The following is a 24,801-nucleotide window of genomic DNA, read 5'->3' as shown; positions in this document are numbered from 1 at the left end:
ATTGCGTCCAAATTGCCTTTTACTCCGAGATAACTTTTAGATAAGCCCTCTAGGTACACTACCAATATGGTAATGGTCACCTCTGAGTCTCACAAAACCCAGGGAGGTAGGAAGGGTGGGACTTATTATACCCTTTTCCCAGATGGGGAAACTGAGGCTCCAGGAAAGCAACTGTTCCAGTGTCAAACCCCTAAGTGGCAGAGCCGGATCTGGACCTTGGGCCACCCCCCAAGTCACTAAAACATACTTTCTACCATCCCCCATCCCCAGTCACACCCAAGCCACACATCCTGGGCCCATTTGGACCCAGCCTGGACGGCCACCCCTAGCATTGAACCCCAGGCCAGGGTTGTGTTTGGCAGTTTGTCGAATGAATAAATTTTGGGACACATTTGAGAATGCGATAGAAATGTACATGCAGACACACAACTGTATGCCTATACTGGGGGTTCAGACCCTGGTCAGGAAGCCCAGATCTCAGTTTTCCCAGACCCCTTCAGTGCTGACCCTGCTGCACTGTCCCGAGATGACCTCACTACACACCCCACCTGCCAGGTGAGAAGGGGGTCCCGCTGGGCTCCAGTTAAGGGATCGAAGGCCACATCTCCCACTTCTGGGTCTGTGGTCACTGCTGCTCCAACCACCAAAAAACAGGTGCTACTGGACACCCCGCTTCTGCATGGCCACCAGGCCATCCATCCAAGCGCTTTGTTTCAAAAAGAGAACTTTTATTACTTGTTCTTTTCCTCACTAGAAATTCCTTTACAACAACACAAAGAAAAGCACAAGACTTATCCATAGACCTACAGGGAGCACACTGACCGCTGGTGGCCAGAAACTACAACCAAGGCCACAGTTCCGCTCACACAACACAGTCTGGCCCTTTCTGGGGCTCCTGGGCCCCGGTGCCAAGGACGGCGTGTGTCAGGCCTGACCCTTGCTGCCTGGTGACAAACACAGGGGCAGACACCAAGGTCTGGGAAGGGCAGCAGGGGTGTAGGAGCTGGGCAAGGAAAGGAAGACCCGCCTATATTCTGATAATGACCTCACAAACCCCACCCCACCCCACCCCACCCCCAGGCACTTCTGTCTTTCTGTTTTGGTTCAAGTACTTGCTTAGACAAGTTGATTCTAAGGAATGGTGTTATCCCTGGGTTGGTAAACCTGCTCCAACTATAAGCACTAACTTACTGAAGGCCAGCAAAGCCAGGCCTGGGAGGCTGCTTGGCTGTGTCCCAGGCTGTGGGCAGCCCTGGGACTATGGGGGGATGAACGGGGAGGCAGGAAGGAAGACCCTGAAAACAGAATGCTGCCACTGTGTGCCGACCCAAGGTCAGAGTGTCAGGATGCTTAAGAGTTTGGTTTTGTTTAACTCTCCAAACTAACAGACTTCAAACACTTCCATTTTCACAGAAATCAGCAGCAACCAGACAGCTAGCAGAGCACAGAGGCTCACACCCGTTCTGTAGAAAGGCACCAGATGGTTTGTTACAAAACACATTTTGGTCAGAAAATAGCTGGGGTTTTTGGTTTCTGAGAGGACAACAAAGCTAGAGAAAAGAGGTGTGAACTGTGTGAGGCACAGGTGAGAAGGCAGCTTTGGCATCAGGTCTGGGCTCTGCTCTAGACTCTACCCCTTCCACCCTGGTGGCCTCGGTTTTCTCATCCATAAAAAGGCAACAAAATATTCTTCCCCAAATCTGGGCGTGAGGTTTCACACATTTCTCCAGGAAGTAGGGGAGGTGGGACTCAGACACACACACAGGGATGTGCAAACACACGGGACAGTGAGCACAGCTCACCATTGGGCAGGAAGGATGGGGTAGGGGACCCTGATGGAGGGCGGTCATACACAGGTGATCACCACAGCTGCGGTCAGACTCCGGGGGTCTGTGGGCAGCAGGTGACACTGTTCGGGGCACTGATAGGACCACCCACTGGGACTTTGGACCCCTTCTCGTGAAGGGCAACTGGGAAGCTCTTTGCACGCAGCACCATGGAGCAGCCCCTAGGAGACACACCTACTGTGTGTGCTTTAAAGTGCCAGCTGTGTCGTCTTTGGTCAGGGGCTGCCCCCTGCCGCTGAGAGCCCCGGGGCCAGGCTGAAGCCCAGGCCTGCTGGGGGCCCTGCAGCAGATGAACTGGAGGCTGCAGTCCTCTCCTGAGGCTGCGGTGCACTCCTGTGCTCAAGAGCTGATGGAAATGAATGCTCCGACTACCTTCACCGAGGAGCGGGACCGCCTGCAGGGAAATCTGGGTCCTTAAAGAAAAGGGGCAAGAAAGGCTTTGGTCACTGCCCAGATACCCACAGCAGGGCAGAGCTCGCTCAAGAGAAGGCAGGAAGCTGGTTATGACACCGTGCTCGTGCCTGACAAAACCTGCTTCTGAGTTCAACCAGAAGTCACTGAATAAATATTCAAGGCATCCTTCAGTTCTTAGAGAAGGAGCGGGGTTAAAAAGAAGTTTCTCCTTCCCTTTGCTTGACTGGCTGCAGCTTTGATCTGCACGCTGACAGTGCTGCCCACTGGAAAAGGGTGGCTGGGGGTCCTGGGGCTGTCCCATCCCAACCACAGGTGGCTTTGGTCACATGTCCCGCCAGCTCTGGGTGCTCAGAAGCTGAAGAGGTCCTCCTGCTCAGCGCCGCTGCTGTCAGGTTTGTCCCAGTCGACAGGCGAGAGGCACTGGGTGTAATGGATGTCCTGTGCGGTCAGTCCAGTGTCCAGGACCTGAGGGTTCGTCCGAGACTGCGCAAGCCTAGAAGGCAGAGCTGTGTAAGCTGAGGGCCCCGGCAAGGGTCTAGCGGGGGGCCGAGGAGCCAGTCCGGCCCCGCCAGCACCAAGGTCAGGAGTGAGAGGGTACGGTGCAGGGCATGGGGCGAAGGAGAAAATCCCAGATGTCAGGAAAGGTGGGGTCTACTGTTGTGGTCAAACAGCTCAGAAACCGGTTGGGCGGGCAGCAGCATTCCTGCCATGGAGAGAGGCCAGTGCCCACACCGGCCCTGGCTCCATCAGGAAATGCTCAAGACAGGGAAAAGGGCCGCACTGGCGAGGACAGTGAGAGGGACACACGTGGGAGGCAGATGGCACAACTGTGATTAGACAAACTATTGACTGTCACCATGTTCAACACAGTGCTGTTCAAGAACGAACTTCAAAAGGGAGACAGCCTAAGGGGAGAAGAAGGGAGTTAGGTAAATTCCCGCCCATGTCCTTAAAAGAATGTGAGGCAGTCCATGAATGAGGTGCCTCCGACAGCCTGGGGACATGCTCCTGATATGCAGCGGTAAGTGAAAATCAGGAACCCAAGTGCAAATGTGCAAATGTGACGAGCTGATCGATGCAAAAAAATGTACACAAACAGGATTAGCGCGAATGAAGCCCCAAAGTCTGGGCTGTGGGATTACGGGGTGATACTATTTCCTGTTTAATGCTTTGCTGATTTTCAAAGTTGTTAGTAAAAGGCACATGATACTCAGGTACTCTGGAAAAAGCAAATAAAAGACTGTCTTCAAATAAGGGGGTGGTAGTCGGCCAGTGAAGCAGGACAATAGCCACAAGACTGCCTCTGCCTCCATGAAGGGGCTGCGGGCACCCCCACCCCCCAGGACGGGGGCTTCCACCAGGCTCTGGCAGGAAGGGCTTGGGGAAGAGGGAGAGGCATGTAGGGGCTGCTGAGTGTCCCAGGGGAGAAAGGAAGGCCTAACTCGGAACCCTGGGCTGCCCAGGCCTCTCCTCAGCCCTCTTGGTGTCCCTTCCCAAGTTAAAGGTGGCCATGGCCACAAGGATGGCTCCTGGGAGAAGACAGGAAAATGCCCACAGCTCAGGTGAGACGAAAATAGCTCCTTGCTGCACCTGACATTCCTCCCGTATGCTTCATGAGTAAGCACTGCCTTCTCCCTGCCCCTTTCCATAAATGTAAAACCTTTAGAGGAAACAAAGCCTGCAAAAAAGCTAATTTTTGAAGGTTACACCAGGTGGAGGAAGAGAAAATCAGCCTGAGCTACAGCAGTGTGTTTAGTTCAGCTCAGATACTAGGAACAATTTTTGACTTAGCAGCAAGAGCTTTCTAGTAGACCTGGCCAACCCCAGAGAGTGAACCCCCACCCCTGGAGGTATTCAAGTTGAGACTTTTACTCTGGAGAAGATCAGAGTGCACGTTCTCAAACATGGCAAAGGGTCCCAGAGACCAGCCCACAAAAGCCAGGCCTCCTTCCCCAGCATAAGGAGCCCAGGTAATGGTACCTTGAAAATGCTTCATCCAGGTCATCATCCAGCTCCTTGGGGAAAACAAAACGGGAGATATGAGCCCTAGGTGGGGGAGCCCGTGCTCATAGCTGGGACTTGTCCCAGCCCTGGGTAAGCTACAGGGGCTCTACACACAAGCATCAGAGTCTGGTGGGAGCCTGCAGGAACAGGCACAGGCAGGCCTCCCGCCCGGCTACTGCCAGCAGCCCGCTTCTCAGCCCCTGGACCCAAACCTGGAACGTGGAACAGCGGAAAGGGCACCTGGTGCCTAGACAACTGGGTGGGTTCAATTCCCAGCTCTGTCACGTCACTACTCGACTGACCCCTCAGGCAAGTCACCACTCCTGTTTGAGACTCAGCTTTTCCTTCCATAAAATGAGGGGTAGGACCGCAAGCCTCTACTAGGGCTTTCAGATTCTCAGGGGAAGAGGGAGGGGAAGGTTTCCTTGCTTTCATTCACTTCCAAAAGCCCAGCCCAAATTCCAAGCTCAAGGGATAACTGCCTAGGTGGGAAAACAATGGGGGAGGTCCCTTCACAGTCTCTCCCAGGGCTTGGGCAGGGGCCAAGGGTGGCTCCAGACAACACAGGACAGGCTCAGAGCGCCTGCTCAGTGGACGCTGGGCAGCCCCCACTGGGCAGCAGGATTGGACGGTTTTGCATGTCCCTCAACACGCCAGATTTTTTAAATTGAAGAGATATGACAAGTAATGTTTGACTCGGCAATGGGTCCCAGACCAGAAGAAGAACGCTGCAGGGGCCAGCGGAGGAACGTGAACGAGGCCTACGGATTTCACAACAGTGCTAAGGCTGTGATTTTGATCACTGTGATGTGGTCACATGAGAGGCCAAGATTTGGGGAATCTCGAGGAAGGAGCAACAAAAATTCTTCGAATTGTTTTTGGGACACTTTTTGTAAGTCTGAAATTACTTCCAAACGAACAAAATTTTTAATTTCAATTTAAAAAATCGGGTTCCTCTGTGAGCTTCTGCAGAGGTCAGCACCCTCACTGAAGGGGTGAAAATCCGAGACACACAGAGGTCAGGGGCTTGCCCTAAGTCACAGAGCAAGCCAGGGCTGACTGCTGACTGCCCATCTCTCAGACTCCCCGTTCAGAGGGCTGAGGGGGGAGGAGTGTCAGGAACAGACTCTGCCCACCCAGAGAACAAGGGAGCCTTTGGCCCATCCACCGGTGGGCTGAGCTGTGGATGCTCAGCCCAAGAGGCCGGGCATTGTGAGGAGACAGCTGTGCTGGGAGCCAAGCCTGTTGGGGACGCAGCCCTGGGTTCAAAGGGGACATTGTTCACCGACTACCCTGGGCCTGGGGGCTGCTGGGCTGGGTCTGGCCCTTTCAGATGCCTGTAAGTCATGGTGCCAGGCCCTGGACCCCCCTTCGGCCTCATCCAGGGATCAGGCTGAGGCCCACCAGACCCCTGTGGGGTCGCCAGGCCATAGGAACACTCACCCAGACAACACTGCTGTTGTTCAAGGCTGGAGCCCTCGGCGCCTCGTCCACCTTAGTGGTGTTAGCGCTGACTGTGGAGAGCGGGGCCTTCTCTTCCAAGTCCAGCAGGTTCCCAGTGGCGACCACTATGAAATGTTCGGTCAGATGTGTCAGTGGAAGAGGGGCCTCCTGTCTCCCGGCCTCATCTCCTCGTCCATCCTGGAGCCTCCTGGGCTGCCTTGGTCCTGACTCCCTCCTTGGGCATGGCCTTTCCCAGGCCTATCACCCACAGCCCCACCTTGGCACCTCCCAAAGCAGCTGGACACCTGCCTACAACATGAGAACCTCCCCCAACTACTGGTTTAGGCTGCAACCTTTATAGTCACAACAAGTGTTAGGTTTTTTAAGAAATCCCTCAACACGATATAAAATATATACAGAGAGATATATACATATATTCATATTTTTGCATAGGGACATATCTGGAAGAACATGCACCATAATGAGTAACGCTTTCCCCTTGTCTACATATTCTAATTTCTCTATAATGACCACGTGTTATTTATTTAACAAAACAATTTAAAAACCCAGAGTTTGCTCCAGTCCAGGAGGGAGTGAACAGGCAGACCTGTGGATGAAGGGCAGACCCCACGTCATGCAGCTGATTCCAGCCCCACCCCCCCACCCCCCCCCCCGCCAAGACTCACAGTTCTTCAACGAGGGGGTGCTGTCACAGCAGCCCCCACCAAGGACGTCCCCTCCCTCTTGGCTGGCTTTCTCCCTCTTCTCCTTCTCTGTGGGAGCAAGGCACAGTGCTGTAGAGCCTCTGCCCCCAGTACTCTGTCCCCAGCAACTGCCAGGCAGGGAGCAGGCTGTGGCCAACCTCAGGGGGCAAGTTTAGGTCTCCAGCGGGAAGGAAAGGAACTCTACAGACTTCAATTAATCCCCACAAGCACCTCTGGGGGAGAGACAGCTGTTCCCACTTCCTCTGATAGGGATGCTGAGACTCACAGAGGTGAAGGAACCTGTCCAAAGTCACGAAGCAGGTAGATGATGAAGGGGAGAGTCAGTCCAGGCCTTTACCATCCCTTCTCCACCCCGCACTATTCTGCCAGCCTTCTTCAACGCTCTCTGCACACCCCCACCCACCCACGATGTCTGTGAACAAGACTCACCTTCCTTGGACACCTGCCAAAACTCAAAGGCAACTTTGAAGGCCTGAGCTACTGTGAGGGTGACAGCCTGAGCCTGAAAAACAGGAAGTGGGGTAAGGGGAGAGGTGCGGTGTTAGGCGGGTAACAGCAAGTCTGAACTGGAGGCTGGCCAGGCCCACCCTGGCTCCATTCCAAGGCTCCGGAGTGCCTGATAGAGGGAGGCAGAGTCCTGGCCCCTCTCAAGTCACAAAGCAGCTGGGGTTATAATGAGGCTACCCCCTCTCCAGACAGCTGGGGCCCCATCTTCACCACCTATAGCCTAGCCAAGGTTCCACCCTCATTCCAGCCCCTACCTTGGCTTTTTTCCCTTCCCTTTGGGCTTTCCTAAATTCAATTAATTGTGAGGCTTACTTCCTTTGAGAAACCCTCCCTAATTACTTGAGGATGGCACACAGTTACTTAACCCTTGGAATTAAGGAACAGAAAAGCCAGACTTGGAAAGGTTCTGACCACCGTCTGAATGAGCCACAGTCTCGGAGACAAAGGTTAGGCTGGTTAGTACTGCAAAGGGTCAGGGGGCTTATGACTGAATCCCAGAAAGGCAGTTGGAGGCTTGTACACTCCCTGGCAAAAGCAAGATGTCAATGAGCGCCTATGGCAGGAGACCAAAGCCATTCAGTGCCGTAACTCACCTGTAAGGAGGGGCCACACCTTGGCCTTTCACCCCTGGGGAACTCCCATCCACTATTCAAACCCAACTCAAATGTCACCCCCTCCCTCATGTCACCAGCTGACATGCCTGTGTCACCCAATCTGGGTGCTCACTCAAGGCAGAGTCACCTGACTCCGAGCCCTCCAGAAGTGCAGCACACTGGCTGAACTGCATTTGCCCAAGAGGCATCCTGAGGCCTCACGCTCCAGCCAGGACCGACCCACATCCCACATTCAACTCCTTCCTCTCTGATTCTAGTTCATCAGCTCAGCTTCTGGGAGTGGAAGTCCCAGATCTCACAGCTATTGCTGGGAGCCACAGTTAGCTTCCTTCTGAAACCCCGGGCCTTGAGAAGCAAGCACCAGACCCTTTCAAGTGGACAAATTCAGGCTGAACCAGCCTCTGCCCCACTCCCTTCTTCGCTGCCAGACAACTTAATTTAATTGAGAAATGAATCCGTGGCTACTGCCTTTAAAACTTTTTTTTTTAAATTTAAAATCCCTAAACAAGCTGACTGATCCATGCCAATTAAACTTCACGAAGTATAAAATCTCATTTGAATGTCTCCGTCATTTACATTTTTGATGGAAGTACAGGCACTTTATGGCAAAACTTAAATAAGGTAATTAAGTATGAATCTCTTCACAGCTGTTTACAATTTAAGCTGTCACGTCTGAATCAAGTTTAATAGACCCAGTTACCATTGAGAATTGCCCATGAACTAAAAATATGGACTAATTACAAGCCCAAGTCAGACCACTATACACCCAAGCAAGGGCTGGTCACCCAATGTGGCAGGGAAGTGGAAACACCATTATGTTTGCTTCCAGAAAATCTGTGGGCACAAGCCTAATAGTGTTTTTGCATAAATCTGCTTGTTCATTTGCATGCATTCCTGCCCTTTCACCCTGAATTCCTGAACGGCAAGTTAAACCAAATATAACCCAAGATTTGAAGGTGTACAGGTGGCTGCAAGCCCAGGCTGGGCAGGGACTGGAAGGGGTTTGGGCCCTGCTTTCCGGGCAGTGCAGGAATTTGGGCAGCATACGAAGAAAAGACTGCTCCAGCCTGCCCACAGGTGGTGGGGAGAGGAGGGAGGGGAAGAGGGAGGGCGTCTTCCTTGATTCTATAGGACGGATGCCTGTTCCTCAGTGCCTCTGGCCTGTGGGTCTATCTTATTACCCTAACCAGGTTCTACTTTGCCCAGTTTTTCATGCCCCTGTCTTGTTCCCAGTAACCAGGCTGTTAGCTCCTCAGTGGGGCCAGGTCTAGTTTAGGGCTGCAGAACTGGGCTAGGACCCCAGGATGCCAGATTGTAGCTCAGTACTCAGACCAAGTCCCTTATAACCCTGCTGGCCCAGAAGCATAAATCTTTGCACAAAAGGATTACCCGAGAAATTCCAATGGCCACGTGAGGGAGAAGAGCCCTACCCCACCCTGCCCGGGGCAGGATTAAGGGTATCACTTTGCTCACTACCAGTGCACCTGCACCTCAACCCTCCACCTTCACTTCAGAGTCTAGAGGCTGAAGTGCTTGCTGAGGCTTCCCAGTTGGGAAGATGGAAATGTTGCTTTGTGGAGACTTATCCTGGCCATGCCCGACAGGGGCCACGGGGGAAGGGAGGCCTGGGGGTGGAACTGTCTGAGTTGAGCTGAATTAGTGGGCAACCCAGAAAGGAACCTTTTGCCCCCTACCCTGGATGGGTCATAGGCATCTTGCTCATTCAGACATCCAGGCAAGAAAGGGTGGGGATGTAAAGACTGTGGGCCCCAGGGCAAAAGGAGGACGCAATCAACATCCAAATTCAAGGCTCCCCTGCAGGATGACTGTACCTTGCCATCCTGCCAGGCTCCAGTGACATCTGAGTCCTCAACTACCATTCACTGGACTTAATTCTGCACCTCTGTGTCTTTGCACTTGCTAATTCCTGTGCTGGAGGGCACTCACCCTCTCACCACCCCCATCCTCTTGCCTGGCAAACTACTACCTATACTCCCACCTGGACGCTTCTCAAGGGGCTTCCCCAGGGCTCCCTGAAGGTGGGAGGCCAGGTAGGAGAGGGCAGAGAAGAAGGACAAGGTGTGATCCAGCCAGTCATCCCTGACACAGATGAGAACCTGCTAAGAAGGGTGAGCGTTTGGGCCTGAATGTCCAGCAGCGGCCCTGCCCTCTGCCCGATCAGGACTCCGCTGTCAGCACAAAGCAGTGGCTGGGCTGTTTACCTCCATACTGACCTCTTGGCCTGGGGCAGGCTGACTTTGATCAGCCCCATCTAAAGCCCTCTGGACCTGGACCAGGCCTCCCTTCACCAATGGGCCAGCATCTGCTATCTAAGACCCCCCAACCTCCCCTTCCCAGAGGAAGCCTCTGCATCTTGGGAGCTCCCCACTGCTCCCGCCCCCCCCCCTGCAGCAATGGCCGTGGCCAGCTGCCCTGCCCAGTGCCTGCTCTGGTCAGTGGGGAGGAAAAGATGAACAATGGGGACATAACGAGCCTGTATTTTTAAGTCAGCGTGGCCTCATAAGAAACAAAGCCAGGCGACCACTATCCTGGGAGAAGCCACCACAACTCAGGGACATGGGTATCAATGAGGCACGGGATAAGTGGCTGGAGACACTGAGTCTGCAGAAAAGAAAAAAGGTGCAAAAAAGAAACCAGGGCCTTTCAGAACAATCCTGGAGGTCCCTGAGGTGTCCTCCTCGTTCTGGGATGGGCAAGCAACCCAGAGAAAGGCAGGGTCTTATCCGAGATCACATAGTAAGGACATCAGCTAGGATCAGGCCCCTCGTCTGTCTCCTCCTGTAGTGAGACCTGTGGCAGGCTGAACTGTGCCCCCAAAGGTGTCCCCATCCTAATCCCTGGAAACTGTGAGCGTTACCTCACATGGCAAAAGGGACTTCGCAGGTGTGGTTACGTTAAGGATTTTGAGACAAGGAATTATCCTGGATTAGCCAGTGGGCCCCATCCCAAAGGGCCTTGTAAGAGGGAGGCAGGAGGGTCCAAGTTAGAAATCGCAATGTGATGAAGGAAACAGAGAGATTGGCAGATGCTACACTGCTGACGCGGAGGCGAGAGAAGGGGCCATGAACCAAGGAATGCAGTGGCCCCTAAAACCAACAAGGCAAGGGAACGTATCTCCCCCGGAACTTTGAGAAGGAAACAACCCTGCCAACAAATTTCAGACTTCTGACCTCCAAAACCACACGAGAGTAAATCTGTGTTCTTTTAAACACTAAGTTTGTGGTGGCTGGTATGGCTCAGGTGGCCGGAGTGTCATCCCATAGACCAAAAGGTTGTGGGTTCGATTCCTCTGTCAGGGCCCCATACAGGAAGGCAACTATTGGCTGTTTCTCTCACATGGATGTTTCTCTCTCTCTCTCTCCCTCCCTCCTTCTCTCTGAAAGCAATTTAAAAAAGTCCTCAGATGAAGATAAAAAAATAAAATAAACACTCAGTTTGTGGTAATTTCTTACAGCAGCAATAGGAAACATATCTAAAGCAGGAAGTCTGGGGGTCCGTTTAAAGACTGACGGCCTTGATGGCAGGGGGAGGGGCGAGAGTGTTGTCTCCTTGACTCCCAGGACCATAGGGCATGGGGACTGGTGTTCTGGGCTCTGAACACAGAGGTTAATAGAGGCCAATACTAAAATCAATACATGTCCGGAACCTCTTTCCAGGGCAAATGTTCAGGCTTCGGGAGCCTCAAAAACCAAGGAGGTTTTCAACACCAAAGGTTCACTTGCCCCGGCTGCCTGCCCCAAAGTTCAAGACAAATGCCCAGAGACCACTGAGATTTCCACTGGTCCCCAACAGATGTGGCTGGAGGTGGCCTGGATATGGGGCCAGGAGTCCCTGGCTCCTTACAGTCATGCAGAGAAGGGAAAGATGCGGGTTTAAGCCCTCACTTTGCCCGGCTACTTGTCATCTTCAGCAAGACAGCTGACCTCTCTGAGTCTGTTTCCTCATTAAAAATAAAAATGAAAACAATGAAGACAGCAACTGCCCCCACCTCACAGTGCTGCTGCGAGTATTAAATAAGATACCTTAAAGCCCACCACTGAAACAAGCATGTAACACACCAAAACCGTGGCCCTTTCCCTCCCTGCTCCAGCCACAGGAAGCCGGGCCTCCCAGGGCTCTCGCTTTTGCGGTTCATCCTGGGCCCCTCTGATCACCCATGTCCAAGGACTAATCCTCACAAGGCCCTGCACCTCCAGACCATACTATTAACAGGAGATGCCTCCAAATCTCAAGTCCAACAAATCGTGTTAGAGAGAGGAAGGGGCCCAGGGCATTCCCTGGGGACACGGGTTGTCGCTGCTCACAGCCCACTGTGTCAGGTGTCTTGGTGCCCTCGGCTCTCACCACCCACTTGGGTTTCCCAGGGATTTCATACTTTCAGTGATGTGTGACCTTAGTCTTGCCTCCCCACCAGACGGGGCCCCCAGGGACAGGCTGCCAAGGCCAACAAAACCTGCCCAAGTCCCAGCCCCGCCCTGCTAACCACTTTCCGCTTGGTGCAGAGGAAGGCGTGGCACTCAAGATTCTCGCTGTGCTGGCTCTGGGCGATGTAGGCAAACACCTTGCCGTGCATCTTGTCCGCTGTGCAGTAGGAGATCCTGAAAGGCAAGTGGGAAACATCACCAGATCCCTGCATGGGGTCCTGACAACACCCAGGACACCCCTGAGATAGGTCATCTCCCCTGAGTTTCAGAGAGCCAGCCTTGGCCTCTTGGCCTGGCATCCTGGGCTATCTATGGGGGTTGGAGGGGTGGCAGGTGATGACCCAGGCTAGACAGGAAAGAGAGAGGGAAAGACGGGAGGAGGGGTGCTTTCTCTGCTCTACTAAGCCACACCCCAAAACTGTAATAGCTGAGCCCTTACTGTATACCACGCAACCTGGTATCAGCTCATTTAACTCTCTGAGCTGCCCTCTGAGATGGGTTCTATTATTATTCCCCCTTTTCAGATGAGAAAACAAGCTAGCAGACTTAGACCACCAAGCTAGTGGCAGAGCTGAGACCTGACCTCACCTGCTGATTCCAGAGGCTGTAACCACTGCCATACTACCTCTTAAGGGTTTGTGCAGACCAGCTGGAAGGGGAAGTGGGACACTGCCCACCCACTGAGGCCCTTTACCTGGCCTCCTCCCTGACCTGCCCTCTGATCATGCCCCTGACCAGAGGTCACAAGGGTTCCAAGTCTGTCCCTCCCAGGGTGACTAAGACTAGCAGATTCTCCTGGAGCTTAAACAGAGTGGAAGAGCTGGGAATAGGGTGAGGGTGTGCGGGGATGACCAGATCAGGAGCCCTTGTGGGTCCAGGAGCTCCCTCCTCTTGCAACGCTCACCTCCCTTGCCTGACCCCTCCATGCTGGTTCCAGTCACGCCGAGAATCTCAATCAGCTGGGGAACTGGCAGCCCAGAATGGGAAAAGGAGTTCAGCAGGCTCCCTTACCCAGTGTGGGCCCAGCTTCAACCACAGGCATTGACATAGGCATTAGCACCACTTGAGACTCCCAAGGTGGGCGACTACCCTTCTCCATCCAGCCTGCTACCTCCACTGAGAGGCCTTCCCAGGTTTTCCCTAGGCAGGGCCCTCCTTCTCTTCCCTCTTGCGAAACACGTAAACTCTATCCCCTTTTCCTCCCCTCCTTTTCCTCCTAGACTGGAAACTCCTTGAGGGCAACGCTGGGTCTAATACCTCACCTAGGGATCAGGGGCAGACAGAATTAAGGTGAAAAATACCAGCCAGAAACTCTAAAACCATCCTCCCCCCCCACCCCAGTACTGGCTTGTGCTCCAGCCAGCTAAGCCACCTACTTAGAGACAAAGCAATAAGGTAGAGGGATGCTTGGCAGACCAGGGCCGGCTAGACAGAACTCTGGCAGTGGTGTCCTGGTCCCAGCTTAGCCACTACCTCACTGTGAAGCCTTGCACAATTCCCTCTCTGGACCTGAGATTCTCCATGTGTAATATGCATCTCTGCTGTCCCTTCCAGCTCTGAAATCCTACAGCGGACCAGCCAAGAGAGGATGGGGAGAGCCTGAGGCTCCGAGGGCTGGGACCTGCCTCCTCATGAACAGGAATTCCCTCCTCCTCCAACTGATACCATCTACACTCTGGCCTCAGACTCTGCCTTCAGATATCACCTCATTTAATTCAGCGGCATCCTGGACACCTGGCCAGAAGTGCAGAGCAGAGCTGCTGCATTCACAGCAGAGGGAAAGGACTGTGACTCTGCAGCTCTCTGTTCCAAGCCTGACTCAGCAGCATGCTTGGGTGGGTGGGAGGCCATGGTTCCCAGTCCTGATCAGGCCTCAGCTGCCTGCTGCAACTAGTGATCAGGACAGCAGCACCTGCCATTTAACAAAGCACCCACGTGAGCCAGGCGCTGTGCACCCATGTGTCATTACAGCACTGTGAGGCAGGATCTGTTTCCACCCCGATTTACAGGCGAGGAAACCAAGGCTCCGCGGTCATTCAGACAGGGAGTGACAGAGCCTGGCTTCAGACTCCACACTCCGCCTACTGCCCCAAGTGGCAGAGTGAATGTGGGCAGTGTTGAGCATACCTGTAAATGGACACGTTCTCAATGAGCTGGTTGGTGATGCCGTCGGTCAGGATAATCCCCCGTGGAGACACCTTGAGAGTCACCTTCTGCAGCTTCTTCCCGCTGGCCTTGGCCTTGAGGCAGACATGGGTCAAAGGAGCCCACCTGCCTCACTTGGGACCCACCCTCATGGCTGCATCTAGCTGCTCCGAGCCCCAGACTCCAGGCCCGTGTGAGGCCTCAGCTGAGGTGACCCAAAGACATGATTTAGAAGACAGTTCGGCCACCACCTTCTTCTAATAGAAAAGGGAAAACTGCTGCTCACTGTGCACGGGCTGTCTGCCAAGCACTGGGCCTCGAGTCACCCTCACAGGCAGCAGTGCTTCTTCCCAGGAGGAAATGGAGCCAGAGAGGTTAAGGGACTTGCCCAAGGACACACAGCTAGGAGGGACCTCAGACTCTGAGCACTGAGTGGACTATCACAACCCAGCAGGAAGAGGCCTGGGGACTCCCTGCTCCACCCACGGACCCCGCCAGGGCCTGAGCTGAGGGGTCTGAGACCACCAAGGGAGGTGAATTCATAGGGCTCACGTTTGCGCAGAGCTGGGGAGGGGAAAATCTGGTCCCTGTTGTGCTACCTGCCTCTCAGGCCACAGAGCAGGCGATTGGGTGACAGTAACTTCCCCCATCCCTTCCTAGCACAAAGTCACCAGCCGTCAGGCAGGGGCCTGGGTTGTGGAGGGGTGGCTGGGGGAGGACACGGCCACAACTGCTGGAGAGGAGGGCACTGACCAGGGTTCCCCCTGCAAGCCCAACTGCTACCCTTTCCCAAAGTCCCTGAGCCAGATGCAAGGGGACTCAAGGGCAGGGACAGGTCAGACACATCCAATTGGGATAATAAGCAGGGGACGAGCAGCACTCCGGAAAGAAGCTGGCCCTGGCTCCCCCCAGCTGGGGCTCACCGTGGCCACGATCCTCTTGACAGCGGCAGCGGACATCTCCTCACCCTTGGGCTGCTCCACCAGTGTCATGCCCAGGTACTTGAGGCTGAAGATCATCCCCTCCAGCAATGTCTCCCGAGTGTCTGTCCAGTTCTCAGGCAGTTCTGGGAGGGAGAGACAGGCCCTCAGGCCCTGCTGGGCAGGCCCACCCTGGCTACAGCTCTCCCAGCCCCTGTTTCCCCAGGGAGACCCAGCAAGGGACGGTGGGGTCCCCCACCTACCGTTATTTTTATAGTTAATAAAGGGCCAAACTAACATTTTCTAGCATGTACCATGCACTGTGGTACAGAAAATGTTATCCTTAACCCTCATGAGGACCTAGGAAGCAGACACTTTATTACACCCACTTACAAAGATACTGAGGCTCAGAGAGGCAAAATCACATGACCGAGTCCAAAGAGCCAGCAAGTACAGGAGCCAAGATTCAAACCCATGCTTTCAAGTCCAAAGCCCAAACTCAACTTCAATGCTAGCCCTTGCTGAGGGCAAAACCTGCCATTTTCCTACCGAATCTTCAATGCAATTCTGTAAGGTTGATGTTATCCCCACTTCAGAGATGAGGAAACTGAGGCTCAGAGAGGCAGAGTCATCACACAACAGCCCCATGTAACGGGTAAAGGGAGCCCAGGAGTCACTCAGGTATGGGCCCTCCTCTCAAAGAAACCAGAACCGCCACTGTCATCAGGATAAAACAGAACTACCAAGTAACAGAGGACAACAATCACAAAGCAGCAGCTCTTACCGTTACCTCTAATACTTATGGCCACCTTACAAGCATGCATTTTTAACTTTCATTTCACAGATAAGAAAACTGAGGCTCAAAGGACCAGTAACATGTCAAATTAGCTGTCTGTCTAAAGCCCAAAACTTAGCCATTAGTCAATATTATCTTCCCATGAGGCAAGCTAGCTTAATGTTAGCAAAAGGTCAGAGGGAAGTTCCTAGAGCCAGAGGTCTCTCCTCCCACAGTTCCTAATTCCTGAGGCTTCCCCTCTGTTGGTGGATACCCAGACCACCACTTTCCACCACAAGTCCATGTAAGCAGGGGTGGCAGAGTACGTGCTGCCATGCCTGTCTCCTGCGTCCCTGGCAGACATTGCTAATCAATTGTATCCCTCTCTATTCCCTCTAATTTCCAGGCTTTGGGCTGGTTCTCAGCACAAGGCCCTAAGCAGGCAATACCAATCAGCAGTGGCCTTGTTCATCTCATTATCCGTCACTGCCCAATGGCAAGCATCCCCCGCATCACCACCATTTTTATTTCCCCACTCTCCCATTTCCTCCGGTTCAGCCCTTTCCTGGCCTATCTCCAAAGCCACTTCCGCTCCCTCCATTCCAAAGGGCCAAAGCTTGCCAAGGTCACACACAACCTCTTTGCTGTCAAAACATTCCCCAGCCCTCCTTGACCTCTGAGATGCTTGACATTTTTCTGCATTCCTCCTTCCCCGGCCTGACCCCTTCCCGATTCTATGGTCTCCTGGAAGAGGGCCCTAGTAGACTGGTTGCCACTCATCAGCCTCAGAGACCTTCTGCCCATTGACAGATGACACTGAAGTCCAGAGAAGAATGGGACTTGTGCAAGGTCACACAAGTAAAGGGACCCCCAGCTCCTAATCCGCTATAGGCAATTCCTACAATGACTGTTGGGGAGTTACAGGTTCCCCAGTCTTCTCTCCCACAATATCCCCACATACTCATGCACATGTGCTCACATACAAAAGAAGTTCTAACCATGCAGAGCTCCTTCCTCATGATGTAACATTTACTTTCCCACTTCTGTGCCTTTGATCAAGTAGTTCCCTCTACCACAAACACCCTCCTCCTCGCTAGACAGAAACTGCTCGCATCCAGCCTCCTCCAGGAAGCCTCACTGAGACAGTATGGCCTAGTGGTTAAGAGCAAGGGTCTAAACTCTAGAATCCCAGTTCCGACACTGGTAGACTTGAGCGAGTTCATTACCGTCCTCGAGGCTCAGTTTTCTCATCCATAAAGTGGGAGGAAACAACAGTTCTGACTTACAGGGCTGTTTTGACCTTCGATGAGGTAATAAAATGTAACATGCTCAGCAGAAGGCCCCCCCCAGAGTTATGCCTGCTACCGGGTCCCAACCCTCTGGTCAGTGGGCTGTTCCTGCCTCTCTGGAGCGTGGATTTCCTTTACTTCCTCCCACAGACAAGCAGCTGCCTCCATACCATGTGTCTTCCTCTTGAAGGGCGTCCATTCCTATCTGCCTCCCCCAGAAACTGGCATGGAAAGGTGCATTCCTGCCCGATGTTGCTGTTCTGGCTGTCCTACTTCTCCCTTGCCCACCTCCCATCCCCTCGCCCTCCCAGGACTGGCAGAGATCCTCCTCTCCTCTAGGGAAGCCAGCCTCCACTCCTATACTTCTGGGCATGACTCATCTCTTTGATGAGGGGTATGGCCTCTCATGCCCCACGCCTTCTCCAAGAAACCAGCACCTAAGAGCACACCATGTAGACAGAGATAGGATTCACTACCATGCCCACCCTGCTCACTGTCCAGCCTCATGTAGGCTGGAGGCCACAGGCCCCTTCCCAGGAGGAGGCTGGGCTTCAGGAAGAGCTCCCAGAGGCCGGCAGACAAATACAAGCCTGAGTCCACAGCCTTGTTCCGGTCTGGGTTATTTTTGGCCCTGTGGTGGGTAATGACTAGGCTATTTTAACTTTGCAATTTTACAGATGACCTGCTATCAGAGTTAGCTGGGGCCAGACCATATGTCCAGTCTAACTGGAGGCTGCAAACATGTGCCCTATCCTCATCAAGGCCCCCTTGTCCAGGAGTCAGAGCTGGGCAGAGTGTCCCTGTGCCCCTTCTGCTGCCCTAGGTGACCTGGCCTGGCTGGCATCTAGAACATCAGAGTTGCAGCTAAGCCCACAGGGCAGGGGGAACCTCGGACCGGGGCCCTGGCCTCCAGCCTCCCCCAGCCTGGAGGAAAGATGGCCTTAGAACCCTCTGAGCGACATCTCAGAAGAGGTCAGAAGAGGACTCAGGCTCTGCTGTGACCTGGAATGTGGCTGCTGCTGTAGGCCATAGTCTCCTTATCTGACACATGGGTTCTCAGTTCCTCAGGAACATCATAAGAAAAAAGTTTAGGATGGGAAAAGTGCTAGGCGAATTTCGGAAGTTCTTAAGATTATCAAGAACAAATTTAAAACGACGGGGTCTGGAGTGGGCTGTGGGGTTCACAGTCTCTCCACCTCCCCGGTTCTGTCCCTCACTTGATGGGGATAATAACTTTATCCACGGAACGAGGCTATCGTGAGGAAGAAATGAGGTGGGCTTAGAACCATGCCTGGTACACACCGCATGTGAAGTATGAGCTATTGTCATTTCCAAGAGTTAAATGCAAGGAGCTTTAATGTATACACAGCCATTTGCAGTATTTTATGAAAGTGTCAAGGAGACATTAGGGTTCCCGTCTGACAGGTGAAGCAGCTCAGAGGAGCCTGGCCGTGGCTTGTAACTGACAGTGCTAGGTCTTGAACCCCACAGCCTGTGCCCTTTGCCCACTGCTGCAGCCCACCACGCCCCTCCTTATGCAAGGCAGAGTGGGAATCCGGATCGCCCAGGAGGGGCGGACATCCTGCCCTGCAGGACTGCCTGAAAAGAATGTCTCGCTCACCCTCAGCGGCCAGTAGATGATCTGGCTCCTTCAAGCCAAATACTCCTCCTCTGCCAGACCTATGAGTAGCAGAATCCCAGCCCCCAGTCAAATGTTCCTTGTACTTGCTGTTCCTTCTAGCTGGAATGCTTTTCCCAGATTCCTCCCTCCTTGTATTCATCCATGTGTTCCAAAGTCACCTTCTCTGAGAGGCATTCCCTGACTTCCTGCACTGACACTATCAGCGCCCACCTTTAGCTCCTTGGTGGGTACCATTTCCACACATGCCACCCGACATACCACTCTGTCTGCAGCTCTCTGGCTGCTGGAGACACCGATGCCCATGCAGACTGGGACATGAGAGCTCCCACGCCCAGCAGCCCTGCACCCACCCACGACGGAACTGCCCCAAACAGAGAGACTGCAGAACACATTCCATACCTCCTCCCAGAGCTCCCCACAGGATGGCGCCCCGGCCGCCCACCCACAGTGGGAAGGGGATCCAGTGTTCACTTTTTGGACTCCCTCCCCTACTCGCTTTTCCTAACAGTTCCTGGAACCTCTTCCCAAATAAATGACTTGTACTCAGATCTTTGTCTCAGCATCTGCCTCTAGAAGAATCCAAATGAAGATACCACTCTATGTAAGGAAGCTGTCCCCATCATTGCTTCTCCCTGCTTTATCTTTCTTCAGAGAATCACCACTACCCACAACAGACTACTCGTTTGCATCCTGGTCAGCCTACCTCCCCCAGCAGAGGGTAAACGCGGCTGGAAAGGAGACCTACTCGTTCACCAGACTCCCCAGCGCATCTACGGTGTCTGACACATAGTCAGTGCTCAACAAATACTATGGTTTGAGGGTTTACTTGTATCTTTTATCGTAAATATTAAAAATAAGTATGAGCAGATCCTCTGCCCCCCACCTACCACTGTGAACTAGCTCAGCTGAACCTGTGCCTTTCATGTCTTCAGCTGTTTTCACGGAGCTCTCTGATAGGCTGACACAACCCACGGAGGAGCCTGAGGGTCACAAGGACCCTCTTGGGAAAAAGGGTCCTGAGGGGCCAGGGTGAGTCACTGTTCCAGACAGCTGGAAGAAAGGAAAATCCCTGGCCAGGGACTGAGATAATAATTTTATGGTTCCCGAAAAGATGGGGGGGAAAGCCACACGTGGGAGACGGAGAAAATCCTCCTTCGAGACATCAGGATTAACTGGGAGACAGCAGGCCCTGAGGTTCAGTGCAAAGAAGCCTGGGGTCCTGAATTTGCAGTGTGACCTCAGGTAACCTGCCTCCTTTCTCTGGGCTTCAGTTTCTCCACAAATAAAACAATGACCATGCCAACCCCACCTGAGGACCTTGAGCGGTGAGGAGCAGGTCAAAGCTGGCAGCAGGTGTCAAGTCTACCCTTATGTCTACTGGCTTCAGTTTGGCCCCAAAACAAGCTGGCCCTCAAGGTCTGAGCCAAAGGCCTGACTAGAACACCACCCCACGCCACGCTGCCCCCTCGCACCACCCCAGACACACCCCACAGCTTCCCACTCCACCGTGGCTGCCAGCCCAACCTGGGATGGGGCCTGCACCAGCCCCTCCCATGGCCAGTGTGCCTGAGCCACAGTGAAGAGACATGGGGGCTGGGGGTCAGGGCTGGGGATCGGGAGCACCGCCTGTCAGACGCTGTGTTGGAAGCTATATGTCGGGGTCAGTGACCCCACTTCCCTGACTCTGTTCCTGTATCTCTAAAATGGGCCTGATAAGAATCCTTGCTGTCCCCTCACAGGAGCAAATGAAGTAACAGAAAGAAGAACACTGTATAAAACATTAAATGACAAAAGCAGTAGTTACCACTTATCAAATTCTCTATGCCAGGCAAAACACGATTTCATTTAACCCCCACCAATAAATTCTGAGGTTATTTACAATTTACATAGGAGGAAACTGAGACTTAACAATGAGGGGCAGGTGGGGATCCAATCCAGACCATTCTTGGTCCAGAAAGCCCCAGGACAGCACTCTGGGCTTATCTGGGGTCTGTAGGAGAGGGGGACTCTGCCCTCCTTTCTTCTGCAGGTGTAGGCAGGCTCTGAGACCACCCCCCAAACTTATTCCACCATAGTAACAGTCATGTGCCAGGTACATATAACAAGTGGGGGAAGGGGAGTGGGGAGAAGGAAACCACCAACTAGACGCCAGAAGGAGGCAAGATTATCAATAACCTATTCAACACCACTGACAAGTTAGAATTTTTATCCTGCCCTGGCCGGGTGGCTCAGAAGGTTGAAGCATCATGCCGTACACCAAAAGGTTGCAAGTTCAATTCCTGGTCAGGGCACATATGTAGGTTGTGGGTTCGATCCTTGGTTGGAGCAAACACAGGATGGATGTTTCATTCTCTCCCCCATCCTCTCTCCCTAAAAAAGTCAATTAACATATCCTCAGGTGAAGATATAAAAAAAAAAATTTATCCCTGTTTTACAGATGAAGAAGCTGAGGATCAGAAAGGACAAGTGGCTTGTCCAAGATCAGAGCAGGAAGGAGAAACTCTCTCCTACCAACAAAGATTTCAAATTTCAAGTTCCTCAGATTGAGAGGAACTTCTCAGTTTCCTTGACTTGTCCAGCGCCTCCTCCCTCCCTCATCCAGGAGAAAATGGGAGGGTTTCCCCCACTGGAACAGTTCATTATTCACAGAAGTCCTGGTCAAACCCCACAAATATTTAAAGGGGCTATTTTAGGAGTCATTAAGTGTGGGAGATGGTACATGCCTGGCCAGGCCCTAACGGGTCTCTGACCCCACCCCCACCCACAGGCACCAGCCTCTGTTCCCAATGCCAGTCTCGGTTTAGGAGGCGGCCACAGCTGGAACACGAGTTCCAGAGGAGGGGCAGGGCGGGCTCTCTAGGCCCAGACACGCTGGCACTCCTGGGCAGACGGAACTCCGGCTCCCCTGGCTGAGCCCTGGAACGCACGGGGAAGGGGGTGGCGTGTAACTGTGTCAGTGGTTTCCTGGTGGGGGGAGAGGACAGGGTTCAGGCGGTTGGCAAGGGGTGGGAGTGTGTAGGAGTCCTGGCTTTGGCTCTACATCTGCCAGGAAGGCCTATGTGACGCCAGGCAAGCCACCCCGTTTGTCCTAGGGAAAAAGCAGAGACTTAGGCTGGGTTTCTCAGGCCTCAGGGGAAGGTGCCAGGTGACGGGTTCCCTTAGAGTAACTCGAGACGGGGAGAGGAGGGAGGGCGGATGAGGCCCCTCCCAGCCTCCCAGACGCCCTGGGGAGAGGTGGTGTCGAGTCTGTAATTCGCCTGGGCGCCCAGGGACCTTGGAAACCCGGGGGTGGGGGGAGATGCTAGAGAAAACAGGTTTCGAAAACAGCCAGGAGGCCAGCCTCCACACCTGGACTCGGCTAGGGGAGGGGACACAGGGATCTAAATGGCCGAGTGTGTGCTATCTCCTGAGATCCTAGGCTAAACTCGACCCAACTTCAAGTAGGTACCTACGAACCCAAGCTCATACCTGAGACCGTTTCTGGGAGCCCGAAGTCAAAAGATGACCTCTTGGGTTGGACAGGTGGAGGGGGCAAGTGGGCTCCAGCCGGCCGCTAATGTCGCGGCTGGGGCGCAGGGGTGAGGAGATGGGGGCATAGTCCCAAGCCCTGCGCCCACTCCCCCTCCCCCGGGCACGGGCGCGGAAATCTTCCCGCCTCCCCTAGCGGTCCAGGGCGGCCAGGTGAGGAGGTGCCGGGAGGCGCGCAGGTCTCTCCTCCTGACCTGCAACCCCCTTCGCACTGCCGCCTGCACCTGGGGACCCCGAGCTCCGGTCTCTTCCCCCAGCTTCTGTCCCTTCTGCCCCCGGGCACGGAATGGGCAAAGGAGGGGAGCTACAAGTTGACCCTGGGCGACCCCTAACCCCGCAGGGAGCGGGTCAGGCCCTCCGGTCCCGCCGGGCGCCCGCGAGAGGCCGATCCTCGCGGCCTGACCTGCTCTCCCGGCCCCCGCCCGGCCCCGACGAACGCGCACGCACTCACTCCGGTGCCGGCCGCCGCCCCCCCAGCTCTGCTTGGCGAGGCTGGGGCTTCGGATCAGCGCCCTCCCTGCGGACTTGAGCGCGTCCATGGCCGCTCCGGCCGCCGCGGTTGCCGCCGCCAAAACTCCGTGAGGGAAAACTTTCCGCAGCGGCCGGGCGGCGCATGGGCTCCGCGCTCCTCCTCTCCCAGCGCGAGCTCCGCACCCACGTCCGACGGGGCGGGGCGAGGGCCGGGGCAGGACCCGCCCAGGACCCCGCCCCCAACAGCCCGGCCCCGCCCCTCTCCGCGCCCCCTAGCCTGTGCTCCCCGAGGCTGTCCAGACAAAGGGCGCCCTGAAGGTAGGGAGCTGAAAGCCGTAGGAAGCCTGTCTTTTCCTCCTTCTCCCTACTAACCTTACTACTCACCCCCGTAGGAGTCTGAAGGTCCGCCAGCCGCCTTCCTCTCCGCGGGGGTACCTGGAAACCACTTCATAAATGGGGAGACTGAGGTCCAGAGACAAGGGTCATGTTCAAGAGGAAGAAGATGACCAGGGCAGTGGGAAGCTTAGAAGGGGAGGTGGAGGTTGTAGAACTTTGCTGGGAACAGGGAAGAGGTGTAAAAGTTCGCCTTAGCAAGACCAGTTGCACTGTAGTAGCACAGCAGCACCCAGGCTGCTCCCTGGTGTCACCTGGGCACCCTCGGCTGCTCCATGCTCACCCCACTCCCCAAGTAGCCTCGAGGAGATATGGTCTGGGTGTTATGCTCTGAGGTATAGAGAAAGAAGCCTTAGCTCTAGCTCTGACTTGCTGTGTGACCTCAGAAGTCCTTTCCCTCTGTGAGTCTTAATCTGTAAAATGAGATGGGATCCTATCTCTAGTGATCCCTCCCATCTGCCAGGGCTAGGTGCTGCTTGACAGAGGCCCAGGCCCTGCCCTGCTGGCTAGGAGGCACTTGGAGGGGAGTCTGGATGCTAGAATTCCTCAAGCACAGATATTCTAACTCCAGGATTTAGAATTCTCTCTAGGATCCTGTGGCATCCAGTCAGGCTTTACCAAAGGGAGTCAAAGAAGAGCACATACACTCTATTCTGGCTGCTTCTAGATGGGGGTGCCTCAGAAAGGCAAACTTCAACCTCTGGGATTGCTCCTGGCTTAGAAGGCAGGAGTCCTGTTTCTGTGTCTGGGGAAAGACGGGGCGGAGCTATCTTCAGCTGGATAGGGGGCCTTGTTGACACGTCCTCTCTCCGTTTATAAATTAGGTGCTTTTTCTGCCATTCTGTCCTTTGCCCCTGCAAAAACGCTGCAGCCAGCAATAGACCCATTTTGCAGGTAAGAGCCTGAGGCCCAGGAGAGAAGCGCTCACTGAGAGTCTCTTTGCCTCAGAGGCTGAGATCAAACTCAAACCCAGGCCCAGAAGCCAGAGTAGAGTGCCACGGGTTTGAGCCCAACTTTCCTTCTTTTGGTGGGTGTGAATTCACCTTTCTGAGCCTCATTTGTAAAGGGGCAACAATAGCTATTCCCTGGGGCTGTTTGTAAGGATTAAATAACACGAGTTGGAAAGCATGAGTCCTGTCTTTGGGAACTCACTTATAAAGTTGCTTCTTCTAGCAAGCTTTCCCTGACTACCACCCATTGGTTAGGCTTCTCCCTGTGGGACCCCACAGGCCTGGGCTTATGGCGTTGCAAGTGTTGCTGCTGTCTGTTTCTACTCTGCTCATCCTGACGAGGCTTTGTGTCCTTCAAGAGCAGTTAAGTTTTCCTGATTCATTTCTGAATCCCGAATATCTCGTGAGAGGTCCAGATGGAGTTGGAATAAAGTCAATGTTCCTCTCCTTTCTCCCTTCTTCCCACCCTTCCTCTCCCCACCTTTTACCACACTAAGCTGTCTTCTCCCACAAAGGGCTGGGGAGATGGGTAGGTAGGTGCTCAGGGCTAAGCCCCCCTAGCTCTCTTACCCCGAGCCAGATGGGTCCTGGGGCAGTAGAAAGAACACTCTAGAGCCTATTGGAAAAACAATCACCCAGGACTGGCTGTTGAAGGGCAGCTGGTGACGTCCGGCTGGCAGGGGGCACCA

The 24,801-nt window shown here is 54.0% G+C and overlaps 1 protein-coding gene across 3 annotated transcripts; it reads right to left on the bottom strand.

Moving 5' to 3' along the window:
* Positions 1 to 707: 707 nt before the first annotated feature.
* LDLRAP1 (low density lipoprotein receptor adaptor protein 1) lies at positions 708 to 22,943 on the bottom strand. Of its 3 annotated transcripts, none has more exons than XM_053920627.2 (9): positions 22,750 to 22,943; positions 15,068 to 15,210; positions 14,127 to 14,239; positions 12,059 to 12,173; positions 6,863 to 6,935; positions 6,395 to 6,481; positions 5,709 to 5,833; positions 4,242 to 4,276; positions 708 to 2,754 (listed from the first exon to the last, which is right to left on the bottom strand). In XM_053920627.2, the coding sequence occupies exons 1-9, from the start codon at positions 22,835 to 22,837 to the stop codon at positions 2,610 to 2,612; spliced, it is 924 nt and encodes a 307-aa protein (XP_053776602.1). In that variant the 5' UTR covers positions 22,838 to 22,943; the 3' UTR covers positions 708 to 2,609. The 3 variants fall into 3 exon arrangements, with proteins under 3 accessions (XP_053776602.1, XP_053776604.1, XP_053776603.1); XM_053920629.2 differs by having other exon boundaries at positions 22,746 to 22,925; XM_053920628.2 differs by lacking the exon at positions 6,395 to 6,481.
* Positions 22,944 to 24,801: the final 1,858 nt, after the last annotated feature.

Source organism: Desmodus rotundus, chromosome 3 (genome assembly GCF_022682495.2).
Source record: "Desmodus rotundus isolate HL8 chromosome 3, HLdesRot8A.1, whole genome shotgun sequence".
In the NCBI taxonomy this organism is placed as follows: Eukaryota; Metazoa; Chordata; class Mammalia; order Chiroptera; family Phyllostomidae; genus Desmodus; species Desmodus rotundus.
The sequence above is the reverse complement of the archived record's forward strand: the minus strand, read 5'-3'. Positions and strand labels throughout refer to the sequence as shown.